The 20,782-nt window shown below is 45.6% G+C and overlaps 1 protein-coding gene across 4 annotated transcripts in view; it reads right to left on the bottom strand.

Annotated features, from left to right (window-relative positions):
- LOC139553674 (fibronectin type III domain-containing protein 5b-like) overlaps positions 1 to 16,829 on the bottom strand; it is a 55,332-nt gene extending 38,503 nt beyond the window's left edge. For 2 of the 4 annotated variants that reach the window (XM_071366250.1, XM_071366251.1), the window contains exon 1: positions 14,971 to 15,468. In XM_071366250.1, the coding sequence (XP_071222351.1) occupies positions 14,971 to 15,043 (73 nt within the window). In that variant the 5' untranslated portion in view covers positions 15,044 to 15,468. Of the gene's footprint in view, positions 1 to 14,970; positions 15,469 to 16,685 lie in introns of those variants that run through there. The other 2 variants (XM_071366252.1, XM_071366249.1) reach the window with 2 other exon arrangements.
- Positions 16,830 to 20,782: the final 3,953 nt, after the last annotated feature.

The following is a 20,782-nucleotide window of genomic DNA, read 5'->3' as shown; positions in this document are numbered from 1 at the left end:
AAATGGTATGGTCTAGTTTACTGTGGAAATGTACAACCCAGAATGCGAACCACTGGAGTGTGGCTTCAAACCCCTTGCCCAAAGCCACAGAGACCAGTGTGTGTATGCATAAGTGTGTCATTTCCCTGTCTTTTCCCTTTCCATGCAGTAGCTCCACTCCACAAATGAGTGTTGTGATAAGCATACCTCCAAGGCTTTCCTCTTTTGAGGAGAAATTAGTTATTTACTTTTACCAAATGAATTCTCCAACCCGCCGGCCAAGAGAGCGGCAAAGAGGCGAGCTCCGAAATATCGTCGCACTCTATCACTCTCTCACCCACTCACACTCCCCCTCACTCGTGCAATTAACAGATGTGCCACGAAGACAAGAATACTGGTCTCGGCACCAGTGTGACAGATTTGTATTTGTATTTATTATGGATCCCCATTAGCTGCTGCCTAACCCTAACCCTAACCCTACTCTTCCTGGGGTCCAGCAAAATGAAGGCAGTTATACAATTTTAAAAACATTACAATACATTCACAACAGATTTCACAACACATTACGTGTATGCCCTCAGGCCCCTACTCTACTACCACATACAGTGGGGCAAAAAAGTATTTAGTCAGCCACCAATTGTGCAAGTTCTCCCACTTAAAAAGATGAGAGAGGCCTGTAATTTTCATCATAGGTACACTTCAACTATGACAGACAAAATTAGATTTTTTTTCTTCAGAAAATCACATTGTAGGATTTTTAATGAATTTATTTGCAAATTATGGTGGAAAATAAGTATTTGGTCAATAACAAAGGTTTATCTCAATACTTTGTTATATACCCTTTGTTGGCAATGACAGAGGTCAAATGTTTTCTGTAAGTCTTCACAAGGTTTTCACACACTGTTGCTGTTATTCCAGCTCCCCGCATCGCCCGGGCTAGAGTGGGCATCCAGCCAGGACGGATGGTGCCATCACAGCGCATCTGGCCTCCAGTGCGTCTCTACAGCCCAGGATATCCTGCGCCGGCTCTGCGCACTGTGTCTCCGGTGCGCCTGCACAGCCCAGTGCGTCCTGTGCTAGCGCCCCGCATTTGCCGGGTGAAAGTAACCATCCAGCGAGGACGGGTTGTGCCAGCTCTACGCTTGAGACCTCCAGTGCGCCTCCCCAGTCCGGTGAGACCTGTTCCGATTCCACGCACCAGGCTTCATGTACGCCTCCACAGTCCAGTACGTCCTGTGCCTCCTCTCCGGACTCGCCCTGAGATGCGTGTCATCAGCCCGGTGCCACCGGTGCCGGTCCCATGCATCAAGCCTCCAGTGCGCCTACACACACCAGAGCTTCCGGCGACAGTTCCCAGTCCAGAGCTTCCGGCGACAGTTCCCAGTCCAGAGCTTCCGGCGACAGTTCCCAGTCCAGAGCTTCCGGCGACAGTTCCCAGTCCAGAGCTTCCGGCGACAGTTCCCAGTCCAGAGCTTCCGGCGACAGTTCCCAGTCCAGAGCTTCCGGCGACAGTTCCCAGTCCAGAGCTTCCGGCGACAGTTCCCAGACCAGAGCTTCCGGCGACGTTTCACAGTCCGGAACCTCCAACGACGGGCCATAGTCCGGAGCCTGCAGTGACGGTCCCCAGTCCGAAGCCTCCAGTGATGATCCATGGCACGAAGCCTCCAGTGATGATCCATGGCACGAAGCATCCAGTGATGATCCATGGCACGGAGCCTCCAGTGATGATCCATGGCACGAAGCCTCCAGTGATGATCCATGGCCCGAAGTCCAGTGATGATCTATGGCCCGAAGCCTCCAGTGATGATCCATGGCACGAAGCCTCCAGTGATGATCCATGGCACGAAGCCTCGAGTGATGATCCATGGCACGAAGCCTCGAGTGATGATCCATGGCACGAAGCCTCCAGTGATGATCCATGGCACAGAGCCTCCAGCGACGGTCTCCAGTCCGAAGCCTCCAGTGACGATCCCCAGTCCGGAGCCTCCAGCGACGATCCCCAGTCCGGAGCCACCAGCGACGATCCCCAGTCCGGAGCCTCCAGCGACGATCCCCAGTCCGGGGCCTGATACGAGGGTCCCCAGTCCGGGGCCTCCAGAGAGGGTCCCCAGTCCGGGGCCTGCAGCGAGGGTCCCCAGTCCGGGGCCTGCAGCGAGAGTTCCCAGTCCGGGGCCTGCAGCGAGGGTCCCCAGTCCGGGGCCTGCAGAGAGGGTCCCCAGTCCGGGGCCTGCAGCGAGGGTTCCGAGTCCGGGGCCTGCGGCGAGGGTTCCCAGTCCGGGGCCTGCAACGAGGGTCCCCAGTCCGGGGCCTGCAGCGAGGGTCCCCGCACCAGAGGCACCACCAAAGTGGGGGGAGCCAGAGGTGGAGCGGGGTCTACGTCCCGCACCGGAGCAGCCGCCGTGAATAGATGCCCACCCGGTGTGGGCATCTAATCAGAGGCAGCTGTCTATCGTTGTTTCTGATTAGGAATCATACTTAGGCAGCCTTTTCCCACCTGTGTTTTGTGGGTAGTTATTTTCTGTTTAGTGCCTGCACCTTACAGAACTGTATAGTTCCTCACTTTGTTATTTTGCTTGAGTGGTTTTGGTGAATAAATTATCATGAACACGTACGACGCTGCGCTTTGGTCCACTTCTTCAGACGAGCGTGACAGCTGCCCTGTTCTGAGCCAGTTACAATTTTACTGTCCCTCTTGGTGGATAGACTTCTCCCCATCTTAGCTGGGAAAAACGCCCTAGAAAAACTCCCTAGAAAAACTCCCTAGAAAGGCGAACCCTAGGAAGAAACATAGAGAGGAACCAGGCTCTGAGGGGTGGAGTCCTCTTCTGGCTGTGCCGGGTGGAGAATATAACAATACATGGCCAAGAAGTTCAATCATTCATAGATGACCAGCAGGGTCAAATAATAATAATCACAGTGGTTGTAGAGGGTGCAACAGGTCAGCACTTCAGGAGTAAATGTCGGTTGGCTTTTCATTGCCGATCATTCAGATGTGGGGGACATGGCTGAAGATTTGTGATTTGTCTGTTAGCATGGAAATAACTGTGAATTAGCAGGGAGCTAATGCGGCCATTACAACTAGAGTACACTAGCTAACTCCTGCTAGCTAACTGGGGCGGCAGGTAGCCTAGTGGTTAGAGCGTTGGGCCAGTAACCAAAATATTGCTAGATCAAATCCCCGAGGTGACAAGGTAAAAATCTGATGTTCTGCCCCTGAACAAGGCAGCTAACCCACTGTTCCTAGGCCATCATTGTAAATAAGAATTTGTTCTTAACTGACTTGCCTAATTAAATAAAGGATAAATAAAAAATATATAAAAAAATAACTTGCTCCTACATCAATAACATGCAAAAGCATATCCCAGGATGCCCCCAATATCTAACAGGTACCGTACACACATATATACATCAGCACATGTACATAGTGAACTCATACACACTGTAAATATGAAATTAGAATACTGTATTTCAGAATGTGATCTATCGCTTGCATGTCAATATCAGACTTACATTTGCGATCTCTTCCTATCTGCAAGCGTAACCAATGGCATAACACCTTATTGATATGTAAATTCAACCAACCAATAAAAATACATAAACATTGAATACATATTTCTACAGTGGCAAGTGGAAACATAACCAACCCAGTTAATGGAGCGTGGGTGGCGGTGCTGATTATTTGACAAGCCCGTGCATCTGCTCGTCTGTTAACTGCAAATTAAATCTAATCCCCATCAAGGCTCCTGCACAATCAATGTCCCAGTAGAGCTAGGCACATAATACACACAGCACGTAAACATGATAGGATTTTTTCACTATTCTGCCTTTCTCCTTCTTTCACTCGCTCCTATTCATCACTCTTCTTCCCTGTAACCTACTCTTCTCCTGTCCACTCTCTCATCATCTATCTCCCTGTCCCTGTTTCACTCTTTCTCCTCATCCCTCACTTCCTGTCTAATTCTCTTTATTTCTCTCCTCCTTATCCCTCTCTCTCTCTCTCTCTCTCTCTCTCTCTCTCTCTCTCTCTCTCTCTCTCTGTAGAGTGTAAGCTACTCTGTTGAGGCAGCTGGTGTGGTAATGTCTAGCTGCCTGCCTAAAAGGATGGCACTGGGATGGAGATGGTGGTGAGAGAGAGAAAGAGATGTCGTCATTGACTTTCTCCGTGGCTTTCTCTCTTTGCCTTGCTTTTTTCTATCTGTATCTCTCTCGCTTTCTTTCTCTGTCTGGCTGTATTTCCCTCTCACTTTTTCTCTCTCACACTCTTGGTCTCCCTCTCTCTCCCTCTCTTGTTTTCTCTTTCTCTGTGCCTCTCTCTTCCTTTTCTCTCTCTCACTTTCTCTCTCTCTCCTGGTGAGCATGACTGTTCTGCTCTGAGAGCCGCCTGTGGTGGTGAGAGGTATGCTTCTCTCCCTCTTCCCTGTCTGAACGGCCTGAATGTCCCCAGGCCTGTAGCTCTTAAACTGGATTTAGGCAGCAGGAGAAAGAGTGTATATCATGCACAGACGTGCAATTTCAAAAAGACGAGGGAAAATTTGAGTTTTAGACTGTGCAGCAGCAGCAGAGAGGATTAGCACTGGGACTAGCGCAGCAGAGATCTGGCAGCAGAGTTAGATAGCATGTTATTACAGAAGAGAGAGAGGGGGAAACTGATACAGGTAAACTCCTGGAAGCATACTAATGTAACTCACACCATCTGGGCTATCCCCCAGGACATTAACAGAGAGGAGAAAATAAAAACCGTATTTTTACTCTCTGGTGAGCTGCCGAGGGGGCTGTGTGTGTGTGTGAGTGAGTGTATGTTTGTGCGTGCGTGTGTGTGTGTGTGTGCGTTGGTGTGTGTGTGTGCATGCACGTGTGTGTGTGTATAACAGGAACTTATAACAGCACTATAGCAGCACTGGTGCAAACCACCCCTCCATTATCATATTGCATTCATGGGCTCTAAATGGCAAATTTGAACCCCCACCCCCAAAAGCTCAGCCCCCCCACCAATACCCCCTGCCATTCCCCTCCTCACCACCCACTCTTGGTAACAGAGCAAACTCCAGACTGCGTCAGAGACATGGCAAGGACACGTCAGTCTGTCCTGGCCATCGCAGGCCTGATGGCCAGGAGCTAGTGTCTGTCTGCCTGTCTGTCTAAGTCTGTCTACTGTGTGTTCTCAATGTCAGCAACAATGCCCCTCAGTCTCAGACAAGCACAAGTACATCCATTCATTTCCATCTAGCTCAGCTCTCTGAGATCAGAAATTTAGAAAATATGCACTCCGACAAAAAGTGAGCAATTGAGTACACTACATGGTGCCCTGGAGTACACTACATGGTTTGCTGGAGTACACTACATGGTGCGCTGGAGTACACTACATGGTGCGCTGGAGTACACTACATGGTGCGCTGGAGTACACTACATGGTGCGCTGGAGTACACTACATGGTGCGCTGGAGTACACTACATGGTGTGCTGGAGTACACTACATGGTGCGCTGGAGTACACTACATGGTGCGCTGGAGTACACTACATGGTGCGCTGGAGTACACTACATGGTGCCCTGGACTACACTACATGGTGCGCTGGAGTACACTACATGGTGCCCTGGAGTACACTACATGGTGCCCTGGACTACACTACATGGTGCCCTGGAGTACACTACATGGTGCGCTGGAGTACACTACATGGTGCCCTGGAGTACACTACATGGTGCCCTGGACTACACTACATGGTGCCCTGGACTACACTACATGGTGCGCTGGAGTACACTACATGGTGCGCTGAAAAATAAGCTGCTGAAATGAGTTCCACTGTAAAAAGATGCTGAACAGATTCTGTTTTGTTGAGATGTATTTCAGTTAACCATACTCAACAGTTCCTAAATACATACCCTCACAGAATAAAATAAAATACAATTTTATTAGTCAAATGCGCTGAATACAACCTTACAGTGAAATGCTTACTTATGAGCCCCTAACCAACAGTGCAGTTTCAAAAAAATATGGATAAGAATAAGAGATAAAAATAACAAGTAATTAAAGAGCAGCAGTAATGTAAGGGGTGCGTAATCGGTGGCAGGGAAGTCAGACGCAGGAGAGCAGAACTTGGTAATAGTCGGAGCAGTTTATTAGCAAAACCCACGGCATAAAAATAACAAGAATAATTGGGTACAAAACCCGTCGCGCACAAACAACACGTGCACAAGCACTTACAAAAAACAATCCCACCCAAAGACATGGGGGGAACAGAGGGTTAAATACACAACAAGTGATTGAGGGAATTGAAACAAGGTGTGAGGAAAAACAAGACAAAACACATGGAAAATGAAAAGTGGATCGATGATGGCTAGAAGACCGGCGACGCCGACCGCCGAGTGCCGCCCGAACAAGGAGAGGACCCGACGACAAGTAAAAAATTGTCAATGTGCGGGGGCACCAGTTAGTTGAGGTAGTATGCACATGTAGGTAAAGTTAATTAAAGTGATTATGCATAGATGACAACAGAAAGTGGCAGTGGTGTGGAGGGGGGGCAATGCAAAGAGTCTGGGTAGCCATTTGACTAGATATTCAGGAGACTTATGGTTTGGTGGTAGAAGCTGTTTAGAAGCCTCTTGGACCTAGACTTGGCGCTCCGGTACTGCTTGCCGTGCGGTAGCAGAGAGAACAGTCTATGACTAGGGTGGCTGGAGTCTTTGACAATTTTTAGGGCCTTACTCTGACACCGCCTGGTATAGAGGTCCTGGATGGCAGGAAGCTTGGCCCCAGTGTTGTACTGGGCCATTCGCACTACCCTCTGTAGTGCCTTGAGGCCGGAGGCAGAGCAGTTGCCATACCAGGCAGTGATGAAACCAGTCAGAATGCTCTCGATGGTGTAGCTGTAGAATGTTTTGAGGATCTGTGGACCCATGACAAATCTTTTCAGTCTCCTGAGGGGGAATAGGTTTTGTCGTGCCCGATTCACGACGGTCTTGGTGTGTTTGTACCATGTTAGTTTGTTGGTGATGTGGACACCAAGGAACTTGAAGCTCTCAACCTGCTCCACTGCAGCCCCATCGATGAGAATGGGGGCGTGCTCGGTCCTCTTTTTCCTGTAGTCCACAATCATCTCCTTTGTCTTGATCACGTTGAGGTAGAGGTTGTTGTCCTGGCACCACACGGCCAGGTCTTTGACCTCCTCCCTATAGGCTGTCTCGTTGTTGTCGGTGATCAGGTCTACCTCTGTTGTGTCATTGGCAAGTTTAATGATGGTGTTGGAGTTGTGCCTGGCCGTGCAGTCATGAGTGAACAGGGAGTACAGTAGGGGGCTGAGCACGCACCACTGAGGGGCCCCTGTGTTGAGGATCAGCATGGCGGATGTGTTGTTACCTATCCTTACGGGGGCGGCCCGTCAGGAAGTTCAGTATCCAGTTGCAGAGGGAGTTTAGTCCCAGGGTTCTTAGCTTATTGATGAGCTGTGAGGGCACTATGGTGTTGAACGCTGAGCTGTAGTCAACTAATAATATTCTCACATAGGTGTTCCTTTTGTCCAGGTGGGAAAGGGCAGTGTGGAGTGCGTTTGAGATTGCATCATCTGTGGATCTGTTGGGGCGGTATGCAAATTGGAGTGAGTCTAGGGTTTCTGGGATGATGGTGTTGATGTGAGCCATGACCAGCCTTTCAAAGAACTTCATGACTACAGCCGTGAGTGCTACGGGTCGGTAGTCATTTAGGCAGGTTACCTTAGTGTTCTTGGGCACAGGCACTACGGTGGTCTGCTTAAAACATGTTGGTATAACAGACTCAGACAGGGAGTAGTTGAAAATGTCAGTGAAGACACTTGCTAGTTGATCACCGCATGCTCGCAGTACACGTCCTGGTAATCCGTCTGGCCCGGCGGCCTTGTGAATGTTGACCTGTCTAAAGGTCTTACTCACATCGGCTGCGGAGAGCTGTGGCGGATGAATCAGAATTAGTTGGGTAACATAGATGAATAAGATGTTTTATTTACATAATATGCTTATGTGAGAGACTTTTGAGAGACTATCCCTTTGGACTATACTGTTGGCAGTTGTACTTTTCCCTTCTCAGCTAGGGCTCAGTCACTTGGGGCCCAGAGAGGGGAGAGGTCAGGCTTGTCTTTTACATGTTTCTGGTAATATGCAGAATGTCAGAAAGGGAGGAGTACAGAATGGAACATTGTCTTCATATGTGAATGTATCTGCTAAACCATGTGAAGGGATGGCGTGATTGTCTGTGCGCAAGTCACTCCCCTCAGTGAGCTTGTCCAGGAGTGGGGAGAAGAGGGGGTTAACTTGAGACGGGAGTATATAGAGTTGACAATTGAGTTATGCCTTGGATGAGGTAATGTTTTGGTACTATGAAGTACCAGGAACGAGATTAGAACCTCGTTTTATAGACCAAACTGAGCGATAATTTATAGTGAATGCAATCTGGCTAAGGGATACTCCTTTCTCAAGTAAAAGGCCCTTTGTGAAGAGTTCCTAAGATCTGTGGTTCGTCATGTAAGTTGAGAGGGGTGTATCTTTGCTATAAAAGATCTCAGTTGCCATTATGTTGAGACTCTCAACAATTCATTATAGATAGTGAATTGTTGAAAGTCACAGGGCTATGGTAAAGATCATATTATTAAAGATGAAGTTTAAGTATAACTCTGACTGGTGTGTGGTTTGTAACTCTCCTCATTTGGTAATACAGGAAATTGCCACGACAGAGCGTGATCACCCAGTCTTCCGGTACAGATGGTGCTCTCATGCATGTTTCAGTGTTATTTGCCTCGAAGCGAGCATAGAAGTAGTTTAGCTTGTCTGGTAGGCTCGTGTCACTGGGCAACTCTCGGCTGTGCTTCCCTTTGTAGTCTGTAGTGGTTTGCAAGCCCTGCCACATCTGACGAGCGTCAGAGCCGGTGTAGTACGACTCGATTTTAGTCCTGTACTGATGCTTTGCCTGTTTGATGGTTCGTCTGAGGGCATAGCGGGATTTCTTATAAGTTTCCGGGTTAGAGTCCCGCTCCTTGAAAGCGGCAGCTCTGGCCTTTAGCTCAGTGCGGATGTTGCCTGTAATCCATGGCTTCTGGTTGGGGTATGTATGTACGGTCACAGTGGGGACGACGTCATTGATGCACTTATTGATGAAGCCAATGACAGATGTGGTGTACTCCTCAATGCCATTGGATGAATCCCGGAACATATTCCAGTCTGTGCAAGCAAAACAGTCCTGTAGCTTAGCATCTGCTTCATCTGACCAATTTTTTATCAATCAAGTCCCTGGTGCTTCCTGCTTTAATTTTCGCTTGTAAGCAGGAATCAGGAGGATGGAATTATGGTCAGATTTAGCAAATGGAGGGCGAGGGAGAGCTTTGTACTGTATGCGTCTCTGTATGTGGAGTATAGGTGGTCCAGAGTTCTTTTCCCTCTGGTTGCACATTTAACATGGATTTAAGTCAAATCAAATTGTATTTGTCACATACACATGGTTAGCAAATGTTAATGCGAGTGTAGCGAAATGCTTGTGAAAAACAAAATACTGCATAGTTTCCTAGGAACGCGAAGCGAGGCGGTCTTCTCTGTCGGCGCCGGAAGTTTAACGTTTCCCTGCATTAAAGTCCCCGGCTACTAGGAGCGTCGCCTCTGGGTGTGCGTTTTCTTGTTTGATTATGGCGGAATACAGCTCATTCAATGCTATCTTAGTTCCAGTCTCTGACTGAGGTGGTATATAAACTGCTACGAAGAATACAAATGAGAACTCTCTCAGTAGGTAGTGTGGTCTAATCTTTTCAGTCTCCTGAAGGGGAAAAGGTGTTGTCGTGCCCTCTTCACGACTGTCTTGGTGTGTTTGGACTATGATAGTTTGTTGGTGATGTGGACACCAAGGAACTTGAAACTCTCGACCCGCTCCACTACTGCCCTGTCGATGTTAATGGAGGCCTTTCGGCTCTCCTTTTCCTGTAGTCCACGATCATCTCTTTTGTCTTGCTCACATTGAGGGAAAGGTTGTTGTCCTGGCACCACACTGCCAGGTCTCTGACCTCCACCATATAGGCTGTCTCATCGTTGTCGGTGATCAGGCCTACCACTGTTGTGTGGTGATTGTGTTGGAGTTGCGCTTGGCCACGCAGTCGTGGGTGAACAGGGAGTGCAGGAGGGGACTAAGCATGCACCCCCGAGGGTTCCCAGTGTTGAGGATCAGTGTGGCAGATGTGTTGTTGCCTACCATTACCACCTGGGGGCAGCCTGTCAGGAAGTCCAGGATCCAGTTGCAGAGGGAGGGGTTTAGTCCCAGGGTTCTTAGCTTAGTGATGAGCTTTGTGGGTACTATGGTGTTGAACGCTGAGCTGTAGTCAATGAACAGCATTCTCACATAAGTGTTCCTTTTGTCCAGGTGGGAAAGGGCATTGTGTAGTGTGATTGAGATTGCGTCATCTGTGAATCTGTTGGGACGGTATGCAAATTGAAGTGGGTCTAGGGTTTCCGGGACAATGGTGTAGATGTGAGCCATGACCATTCTTTCAAAGCACTTCATGGCTTCTGATGTGAGTGCTACAGGGCGGTAGTCATTTAGGTAGGTTACCTTCATATTCTTGGGCACAGGGACTTTGGCGGTCTGCTTGAAACATGTAGGTATTACGGACTCGGTCAGGGAGAGGTTGAAAATGTCAGTGAAGACACTTGCCAGTTGGTCCGCGCATGCTCTGAGTACATGCCCTGGTAATCCGTCTGGCCCCGCGGCCTTGTGAATGTTGACCTGTTTAAAGGTCTTGCTCACATCGGCTACGGAAAGCGTGATCCCACAGTCGTCCGGAACAGCTGGTGCTCTCATGCATGCTTCAGTGTTGCTTGCCTCGAAGCGAACATAAAAGGCATTTAGCTCGTCTGGTAGGCTCGTGTCACTAGGCAGCTCGCAGCTGGGTTTCCTTTTGTAGTCAACAATAGTTTGCAAGCCCTGCCACATCCGACAAACGTCGGAGTCGGTGTAGTAGGATTCAATCTTACTCCTGTATTGATGCTTTGCCTGTTTGATGGTTCATCTGAGGGCATAGTGGGATTTCTTAAAAGCGTCCGGATTAGTGTCCCACTCCTTGAAAGCAGTAGCTCTAGCCTTTAGCTCGGTGCGGATGTTGCCTGTAATCCATGGCTTCTGGTTGGGATATGTACATATGGTCACTGTGGGGACGACATCATCGATACACTTATTGATGAAGCCAGTGACTGAGGTGGTATACTCCTCAATGCCGTTGGATGAATCACAGAACATATTCCAGTCTGTGCTTGCAAGACAGTCCTGTAGCGTAGCTTCCGCATCATTGAGCAAGTCACTTGTACTTCCTGCTTTAGTTTTTGCTTGCAAGCAGGAATCAGGAGGATAGAATCATGATCAGATTTGCCAAATGGAGGGCAAGGGAGCTTTGTATGGGTCTCTGTGTGTGGAGTAAAGGTTGTCTATAGTTTTTTACCTCTGGTTGCACATACGACATGCTGGTAGAAATGAGGTAAAACTGATTTCAGTTTGCCTTCATTAAAGTCCCCGGCCACTAGGAGTGCCACTTCTGGTAGAGCATTTTCTTGTTTGCTTTGGCCTTATACAGCTCGTTGAGTGTGGTCTTAGTGCCAGCATTGGTTTGTGGTGGTAAATAGACGGCTACGAATAATATAGATGAGAACTCTCTTGGTAGATAGTGTGGTCTACAGCTTACCATGAGGTTCTCAAATAGACCCCCCCCCCCCCTCTCTCTCTTACCAGGCGTAGCTGCTCTGTCCTGCCGATGCACGGAAAACCCAGCCAGCTCTGTGTTATCTGTGTTGTCGTTTAGCCACGACTCATGAAACATAAGATATTACAGTTTTTAATGTCCCGTTGGTAGGATAGTCTCAACCGTAGATCATCCAGTTTGTTTTCTAATGATTGCACATTGGCCTATAGAACCGATGGTAGTGGCAATTTACTCACTCGCCTACGAATCCTCACAAGGCACCCCGACCTTCACCCCTGTATCTCTGTCTTTACTTCATGCAAATGACGGGGATTTGGACCTGGTCTCCGGGAAGCAGTGTATCCTTCATGTCGGACTCATTAAAGAATAAATCTTCATCCAGTTTGAGGTGAGTAATCGCTGTTCTGATGTCCAGAAGGTCTTTTCGGTAATAAGAGACGGTAGCAGCAACTTTATGTACAAAATAAGTTACAAGCAATGCGAAAAAACAAACAAAATAGTACAGTTGGTTAGGAGCCCGTAAAACGGCAGCCATCCCCTCCGGCACCATTATCACTTCCACAGCAAATGATTTGGCAGTAGAGTGGCGATGATGAGTGTTTAACTACCTTTGACTCCTCTGTCTGGGTGCTGTAACTCCTCCAGGTGGATGGTGTGATGACTTGACACTTGACAGTTAATATACTACCGCTACTGAAAATCTGTGGCAGGGTTAGGGAGTGCCAAGACTCCTCTGGTTCCCTAGCATTAGAGTCCTCATTGGGGGAGTTTAATAGTCATATTACATTATATAGTAAAAAACATGTTTCTTTAGAACAGCTACTCGGTTCATCAGAACATGAAAGGGTCCCTAAAGGAGGACTTGCTGGGCATTTCTACTAATTGGTTACTGTTTAATTATTTGATTGATTGATTGGTTGATTTAATTTGTTGATTGACTGATTTATTGTGTCATGGTGAGCCTGTTTCAGAGCAGGAAATGTCTGGTGGAATTTACACCCACGTTAAGAGTGTGAGGTTCATTTTAAATGGAAACGTTAGCTTTGCATTCGTAGTACAGGGTAACTGACACTTTATGACTCACAATAAACAGAAACACATTAAAGGATGTCACAACTGTAAAGTTTACAGTGTGTTGACGCCCACCCACACGCTTGTTTCAATCTATCCGTCCTACTCACACTAATTGTTTCATACATTCTGATTGTGCTGGACGATTGAATAAAGCACTGACTCATGAGCCAGTCCTGCAGGCAGTGCAGAGAGAATTTGCTCCATCTACATCAAACTACTTATAGCCACAGTAAATGTCACCTATTGTATATCATTTCACAAGACAGTACTGTACTAGAGAGTAAATACACATAGCAATGCAGCTAGCCCCTAATTCATAGATCTAATGGTGTTCTTCAATGCAGTGGACCTAGGGATACACCGAGTGTGCAGGCTTTTTTCCAGTCCAGTTCTAACACCCTGTGGGTCTCCAGGACCAGGATTGAAGAACACTCAGACAATCAGAGAGACCATTAATCCTCTTCCATCTCCTTAGTAGAAGTGTTAAGTGGAGAGAGTCAAGGGCACTTCTGGATGGAGATTGGATTGGAGTGGATTGGAGGGAACATTACACTTGTCTAAAATACTCTTCAGAATGTGTTTCTTCTGAAAAGTCTTCAGAAAGTCAATGTAGAGGAGAAAGGAAAGCATGACAGGTAGCCAGAGAAGAGGGTATGAGAAGCTAGATTGAGGAGCCATGCCGCCCATATGTGCACTCCACTTTCTGCAAAACATGATGTGCTTACACAGTAAGGATGTGTGTGTGTATGTGCGTGCATGCATGAAATTGTCTGTGTCTAGGCTATGTCTAAGTATCTGTGTGTATGTATGAGTGTGTGTGCGAAAGAGAGAGAGGGTGATAGGTGGTATAAAGAGGAGGCCGATGGGAGCAATGCAATCCAGCTGAAATGTAAATGCTGGAGAGGGCAAGGTTGCGTGGACCAGAGGTGAATTCTGATTGCAGTAGTGTGTCAGTTTGATTAGCAGCACTCCGTCAAGATGAGCTGTGAAAGCCATAGCACTCATGTGTTTCGGGCATGCACAATATGGATTCTGCTGGGGTTCTTCTCACCAGTCTATTCCCAGGGTTCACTCCCACGCATAGATCTGCCAGCACGCCTTCCAAGGAACAATGTGAAATTGTTATTTTCTTCCACCGATTGTATAGCAACGTGTGCCAGTGGTCCATTAACTGTTATTTTGGTCCCTGCTGTATAGATATGACATATTACTGTGATGTGTTTAGAATAAGATATGTATAGATGTGTTATCCTACTCCATCATTATGTAATAACAGTACATGTGAATCACAGCCAAAAAACTAGATTTTGCATAGTAAAAAATATATAATTTTATTAAAGCTATTTCATTACCTGGGACATTAGGCTTGAACCTGTACATTGTGCTACTTAATCAAATTCAAAGATCAGCTTTACTTGAACACGCGCACACACACACACACACACACACACACACACACACACACACACACACACACACACACACACACACACACACACACACACACACACACACACACACACACACACACACACACACATACACACACGCATACACACATGCAAACACACATGCACACATGCAAACACACACACACACACACACAGTTGGTTATCTATGAACCTGTTTGGGTTAAGTCAGTGTAACATCATATGAGTCTAAATCTTATGAAAGTAACCACTTGGCAACTGCTTGGCTCAACGTCTAGTACTATTCTTGCTTATTGGTACTAAATACGAAATAGGCTACATTAATTAAAACATCCTGGAAACATGAAGTAGGCAATAAAAACGATTGGTGCTGAGATGTTACAAATCAATTTGTCTAGCCTTTAAATCCAGAAACGTAACTGCTCTTGTTCCATAGCATATAGAATGTTTTTGCCAAAGATATCCTATTCTCTTACCAAATTCTTAGGTTTCTTCACCAGTATAGACCAGTCCCAGTATAAAATGTCTGGAGCATTGTATCAATACAGGATCTTACACACACAGGCTTCATCACTCATTGCACAGAATAGGCTAGCCTAAATGCCAATTAGAAACAAATTAGGACAAACATTCACTTATTCCCATGGTTTATTTGCACGAACACCAATGCAATCCTCCTAACGCTCGCACATTAACCTTATCGTTCTCACTGCATGGCGAATACGTGAATGCCTGGGTGAATAATTGCTGAAAAAATATATTTTTTTAAGTAGCCTACATAAATATTAACTTACCCGCTAAAACGCGAGAGACACCTAGACAGCCGAGAATTAGCAGTGGCATGGTTGACAGGAAAAATCTCTCCATCCTTCAAACAATAGAGGACTTGAGAACCAATTTACTCTGCACAGCGCTATGTTAACCGCTTGGTTGTTGTTCAGCATTCACGTCAGTCCATGCGTATTTTCTCGACCAAAAAACGTTTACTGTCTCGCAACGCTTGCCGCAGATCGACTGGCAAGCGCATTCAGCACCAGGGACAGCGACCGCGCTCTTCCACCTGCATTCAACAGTGGCTAAACATGCTTAAACATGCTGCGGACCTTGTTCGTGTGTGTCGCCCACGACCGCTCTTCCTCGCGCCACCTCAACTACGAGAGATAATTACAGACATTGAATTACAGACGAGAGACGACCAGACACATCTGTGCCACTGAAGTGGTGGTGCTCAGGGGCATTCAACTAGGCTACCTCAGACAGAACGTGCTCGCGCTGCTCTCACTGCCTGTGCCACTGGCTCGAGATGCCTGTCCATTGACTCTCGCGTGCGTAATCATGGGCTAAAGAGGAGAGATGCATCATGCACAAACACACAGGCATACACTCGAAGCTCCTGTTATTATTAATATGCGCAGCAATTATACCTCTATGCACACATAATCTCTGCACACACATGTCCACTTGTAAACTTTATTAATTATGATTAAATTAGGTATGAAAGCATCTCACAGATTGCTATTGGTTACACTAAACAGCAATAACTTAGAATTCTGCTTAAAGTGTCAGTATATTTTTCTCAGGTATAGACAAAGGCTGTGAGAGCCTTGAGTTCAGTGGTTGAAGCTTGAATATTCAGACATTTCAGACTTGCATTTTGGTGGGCTATACAGCAGTGGGGTAGAATATGTGGCATATTTCAAGTTTGCATAGTTTGTATAGCTTACCCACTGGGCACAGACGTCAATGCAACGTATATTATACGTTGGTTCAACGTAATTTCATTGAAATGACGTGGAAACAACGTTGATTTAACCAGTGTGTGCCCAGTGGGTACTTAGTGCTCTATAGGCAATTATTATGGTGTATTATGGCTATGACAAAATGTTATGCCTGCAGAATAGAAATAATGCAATAAAGAAACACGTGCACTCTGTTTCTTCATAGATCTGGTAATTTATTGACGGGACATACAAACATGGTTCCCTATTTCATCCGTTGAAGTGCCCTGGGGTAAGGAATGTTTTTTTACAATAAAAAATGCATTCCAATTAAGTCTAAACTTTTAATTTAATAATTTCAGTTTTCATACAATTACACATGGGGTGATGCTATCTATCACTGTGATTGATATCAATAAGACCAAGTCAATCTAGCGGACATCCCATTTGTCATTGACCAGTTAAATATTCTGAGCCTGTCATGTCAGTGATGTGATCGAGTGCACTCTGTCACCGACACCCCGTCGCATCCGTTTGCGTCTAAGAATTATTTTCAGTCTACACCACTATCAAATAATGCATGTACAAGCCCACGCTAAAAACAGCCGCCTCAGCATATATTCATAATTTATGTAGTTCTTTGACACGCTGTTGAACGGCACAAATTCGTCCATTCGCTATAGTTAAAGCAGCCACACCACCACACCCATGACCTCCTCTGACTATTTCAATATATATATAACTGCCGATAATTATTTTACAGATAAAAGTTACATGAAAGCCGATCTTACCTGAGCTGTAGCCTATATCAGTCGCCGCTCAAAGATGTGTGCGCATGCTTCACTTTGAGAAAGCTTCGTCACGAGTTTAGAGCGCACCCGTCCGGAGTCGGGCTGCCCAACTGAGAAGCGACGTTAGCGAATGTCCTCTGTGTCCCCAAGACAGGCACCACACCACACTTCCTCTCACACTACACACAGCTTTACAGCATCTGGCTGGGTGATGGCGTGTGTGCGTGTTGTAGAGAATAAGTGAATGAAGGTGTGCTTGCGAGTGTGTGCGCGCGCGTGCGTGTGTGTGTGTGTGTGTAATTGTTCTTTGCAGCTTTGCAGTAGTCATAAAAGCAAGTGTTTCCAAGTCAATTCCGTGGAGGTTGATTATTTTTACCTCACACATTTAAGGTAAAGAGGAAGACACTCCTTAGAAATTAGCTACATGTTTATGAGTTGCAACAGTAAAACGTGAAACTCTGTCCCTGTGTACAAACGTTGTTCTGGTGCAAAAGCCTCAGTGTGTCACTTGTGCATGGTTAATGGGACATCAGGTGAAATATACTGCTGCTACTCAGTCCAGCCTGGTCTCATAGACTAGCATAGTAACATAGTAAATGTAAATTCAGGACTTTGTTAAATAAGACAGAAGACTACTTATTTAAGGCAACAATTAAAGAAGGGTGGTTGGTTGGGGTGGATGGGTAGGAGTATATTCTTCATGAATCTCATCATGGACAACTTGATCATTTTTGCTAATTAGCAACTTTGCAACTACTTATTACTTTTTAGTTATTTTGCTATTACTCAGCATGTTAACTAACCCTTCCCCTAACCTAAACCATAACCCTTTAACCTAACTCCTAACCCTAACCTTAACTCTTTAACCTTTTAACCTAACACCTAACTCTAACCTTAACCCTAACCTTAACCCTTTAACCGTTTAACCTAACATCTAACATCTAACTCTAACCTTAACCCCAAACCCTAACCCTAACCCCTAGTCTATCTGACGTTAGCCACCTAGCCACATTAGCCACAACAAATTGGAATTCATAACATATTATGGACATCCACAAATTAAAACATACTGTACGAAACGTAACATATCATGCTAAATGGAGTGTGTCGGATTTACATACAGAATATTACGAAATGCTCTGAGACCAAGTTGTAGCGTTCAGCTTTGTTCAGGTGTGTTCTATTCAAACAATACCAATACTTGTGTAATTGTGTAAGTGATTTTCACTCTGCTCCAGAGTCATAGAGCCGACTGAGAATTTGAGCCCAAAGGCCGGCAGATGGCGATATTGAGTCGTTTCATCTTACCCTCCGAAGTGAATCTATGCACACGGTTATACACTCCTATCCCTGTGGACCGTGTTCAAAAATAAAGTATTCTCCATTCAGTATGCAAAGGCATCAATTTCCTCAACTCAATTTAAGGGTGAGGTGGAAAAAACAGAAATAATATGGTTACTTTCTTTATGAATCACCATTTCCCACCAGTGGCTAATGCTAGTCCCGGATGTTGTAGCGCTTCCCTTCCTTGTTTTTCTTCTACAGCACAGTGAATTGTTGACCGGACCCAAATGGAGGAATTGCAAGAGATCTCTTAAGTCTAGTGCCAATAGAATATGAATGGGCTTTAAATTCACCACTCAGCAAACACATAAAGGACTGAGTCCAAGCGTGTAATTTGCTTTTGGAAAGGGCTTCACTGATACCTTACAGTTCACAATATTAAACACAGATCAAGCAGAAAATCACTAATAAATCAGAGGCTGTTTTTTAATGGACATTGTGGTATATCCATTCTCCCGGAGGTCCTCACTCTGATGGAAGATGCTGAACGTTTACACTCTGTCTGGGTTTGTTTTGGTGTGTGTGTGTGTGTGTGTGTGTGTGTAAATTTCTATGGTTGCTATAATCATCTCAAAGTAAAAGGGGAGCCATAAAGAGAAACATTAGACTGGAGTTAGTGAGAATATGAAAAATAGTTGTTTCCCGACCCTTTGAAGTTTCCCAATCTGCCTGGGACCCATCTGCCACATCCACGTGGAGACTGTTGAAGCCAATTGCTCTGTGTTTGCATAGAGAATGAATTGGTCCAGTCATTCGTGGTGGATTAGCAATATGGTAGAGAGATTGAAAACAAGAGCTGAGGGACTATTGATTTGGCGTTTCTCTGGGTTGATCAGAGAGCTTGATTTTGATTGTCATTAGTAGGTGGATGTAGATCAGGCTGTGTAGGCCCTACAGTGGTCACACTGACAAGTTTTAATGCATTCCATTGGTGTTTGAGGCAGACATGGTTGGCCTTGGTTTTGAATAGATGGGTTCATTTGTAATGTATTTTGTGTGCATTCGCCGTGGTAAAAACCTGCAGCCATTTCCAGTTGCTGAGGCAGAACTCATATTCTGTGACTTTCAAGGAGGACAGAAAGTTATTATCTGTTCTGAATGAACATGATGACCATTTGCAAGCCTAAGGGATGGATTATAACCCACCCAACAAAATGTAATCCCAAACTTTGTTGGAATTCATAGCCTGAATCAGCATTTGAGGGAGGGGAAAGCAAACAATTTACCTGAGCATGAATATTTCACACAAATATTTCCTGATATGACATTTTGATTTACCTGGGACTAACCCTCAATTCAAAATTAGTTTTGGATTATGAGCTGTGAAATCTCAACTCCTGGAGGTTGTGGGGAGGTGAGGGTTTGTCAAGGAGTCCTGGGGGGGATTGGAGGACTGGTGGTGGAGGGGATGCAGGGTGGCAGGGCTCCTCTGGTTGAAGGGCAGGGCTATTCTGGTTGGAGGTCCAGTGGAGGTAGCAGCAGGACAGGACTCCTTTGTTCTCTGTCTCAGGCTGACCTGATTGGAATGCTGGCCCAGAATATGTTATGTGAGGCTAGCTGGCCAGAGCATCAGGAGGGAAGGGACTGGAAGATAAGGCCATGACAGGAGAGGCTCCGTTGGTAGAGCATGGCACTTGCAATGCCAGGGTTGTGGGTTAGATTCCCACAGTGGACCAGTATGAAAAAGTACGAAAATGTATATGCTCACTACTGTAAGTTGCTCTGGATAAAAGTGTCTGCTAAAATGTAAAAAGGAAAGGGAAGAGAAGAGGGAGGGGAAATAAATAAGGGAAGGAGATTGCCAGTTTAGTTTTGATGTTGGTTTTAATCTATGATTTCTGAACAATTTCCAAACACCTACAACTGTATGATATGAGCTAAAATGTCCATGTGGCTTGGATTCTTGGCCCTGACACTGTTTTTGCACAAGAGGATGAGCACTCTGCTCATGTGGAGTTCGCCATTGAACGATTGACTTCCCGGTCCTAATCTCATTACGGCTCCATTGAATTCAGAGTTAATTTCTTCACTTTGTGCCGAGACACACTCCCGTCGGAAAAGTGGAAAATCTGAACAGGCAGTAGCACACCGCCACAAAGCCTCTTATGTTTAACACGAGAAATATGCCATTTCAGAAATAAATTAAACAAAACAAATTTTAACGGTCACGGAAGGACTAGCAACGAAACTCATGATCCACGGTGGCTATTTTTATCCCCAAAGTGTTAAGCGGAGCGACACAGGGGAACCCAAGAGCAGACTCAGATGGGGAAACAGGGATGAATTAATCAAAATATTTGTTGTTACACAGAGAGATATGGAGTGTAGACCCGGGGAAGCTCAGATGAGTTGCAGAAAAGCCAGATGTGGAGACTGATTTGATTTGATTTGGATCTCCTTTAGTCCCCATTTGGACTAATCTTCCAAGAGTCCTTAAACATTAAAATACAATTTATAACACGAACACATTTCCACATATAACACACTATTACAAACATACATAATATACTAACATAATGACCCAATAAATACTCAATCTAAAAAAAGATTGATTCTTCATCTACTATAGTCCCACAACATTTCTATGTATTATATTTAAATTGTTTTAAAATTATGTTTAAATTTATATATTGAAAGGTTTCTGGTTTGCTCAGTTAATTTATTCCATTTCTTTATTGCTCTAAATCGAAATGTTCTTTTGCCTATTTCTCTTTTCTGTTTGGACAACGCATAGATGGTGGACAATCTATTCC

Source organism: Salvelinus alpinus, chromosome 25 (assembly GCF_045679555.1).
Source record: "Salvelinus alpinus chromosome 25, SLU_Salpinus.1, whole genome shotgun sequence".
Lineage (NCBI taxonomy): Eukaryota > Metazoa > Chordata > Actinopteri > Salmoniformes > Salmonidae > Salvelinus > Salvelinus alpinus.
Note: the sequence above shows the minus strand (reverse complement) of the source record. Positions and strands in the feature narration are given on the sequence as shown.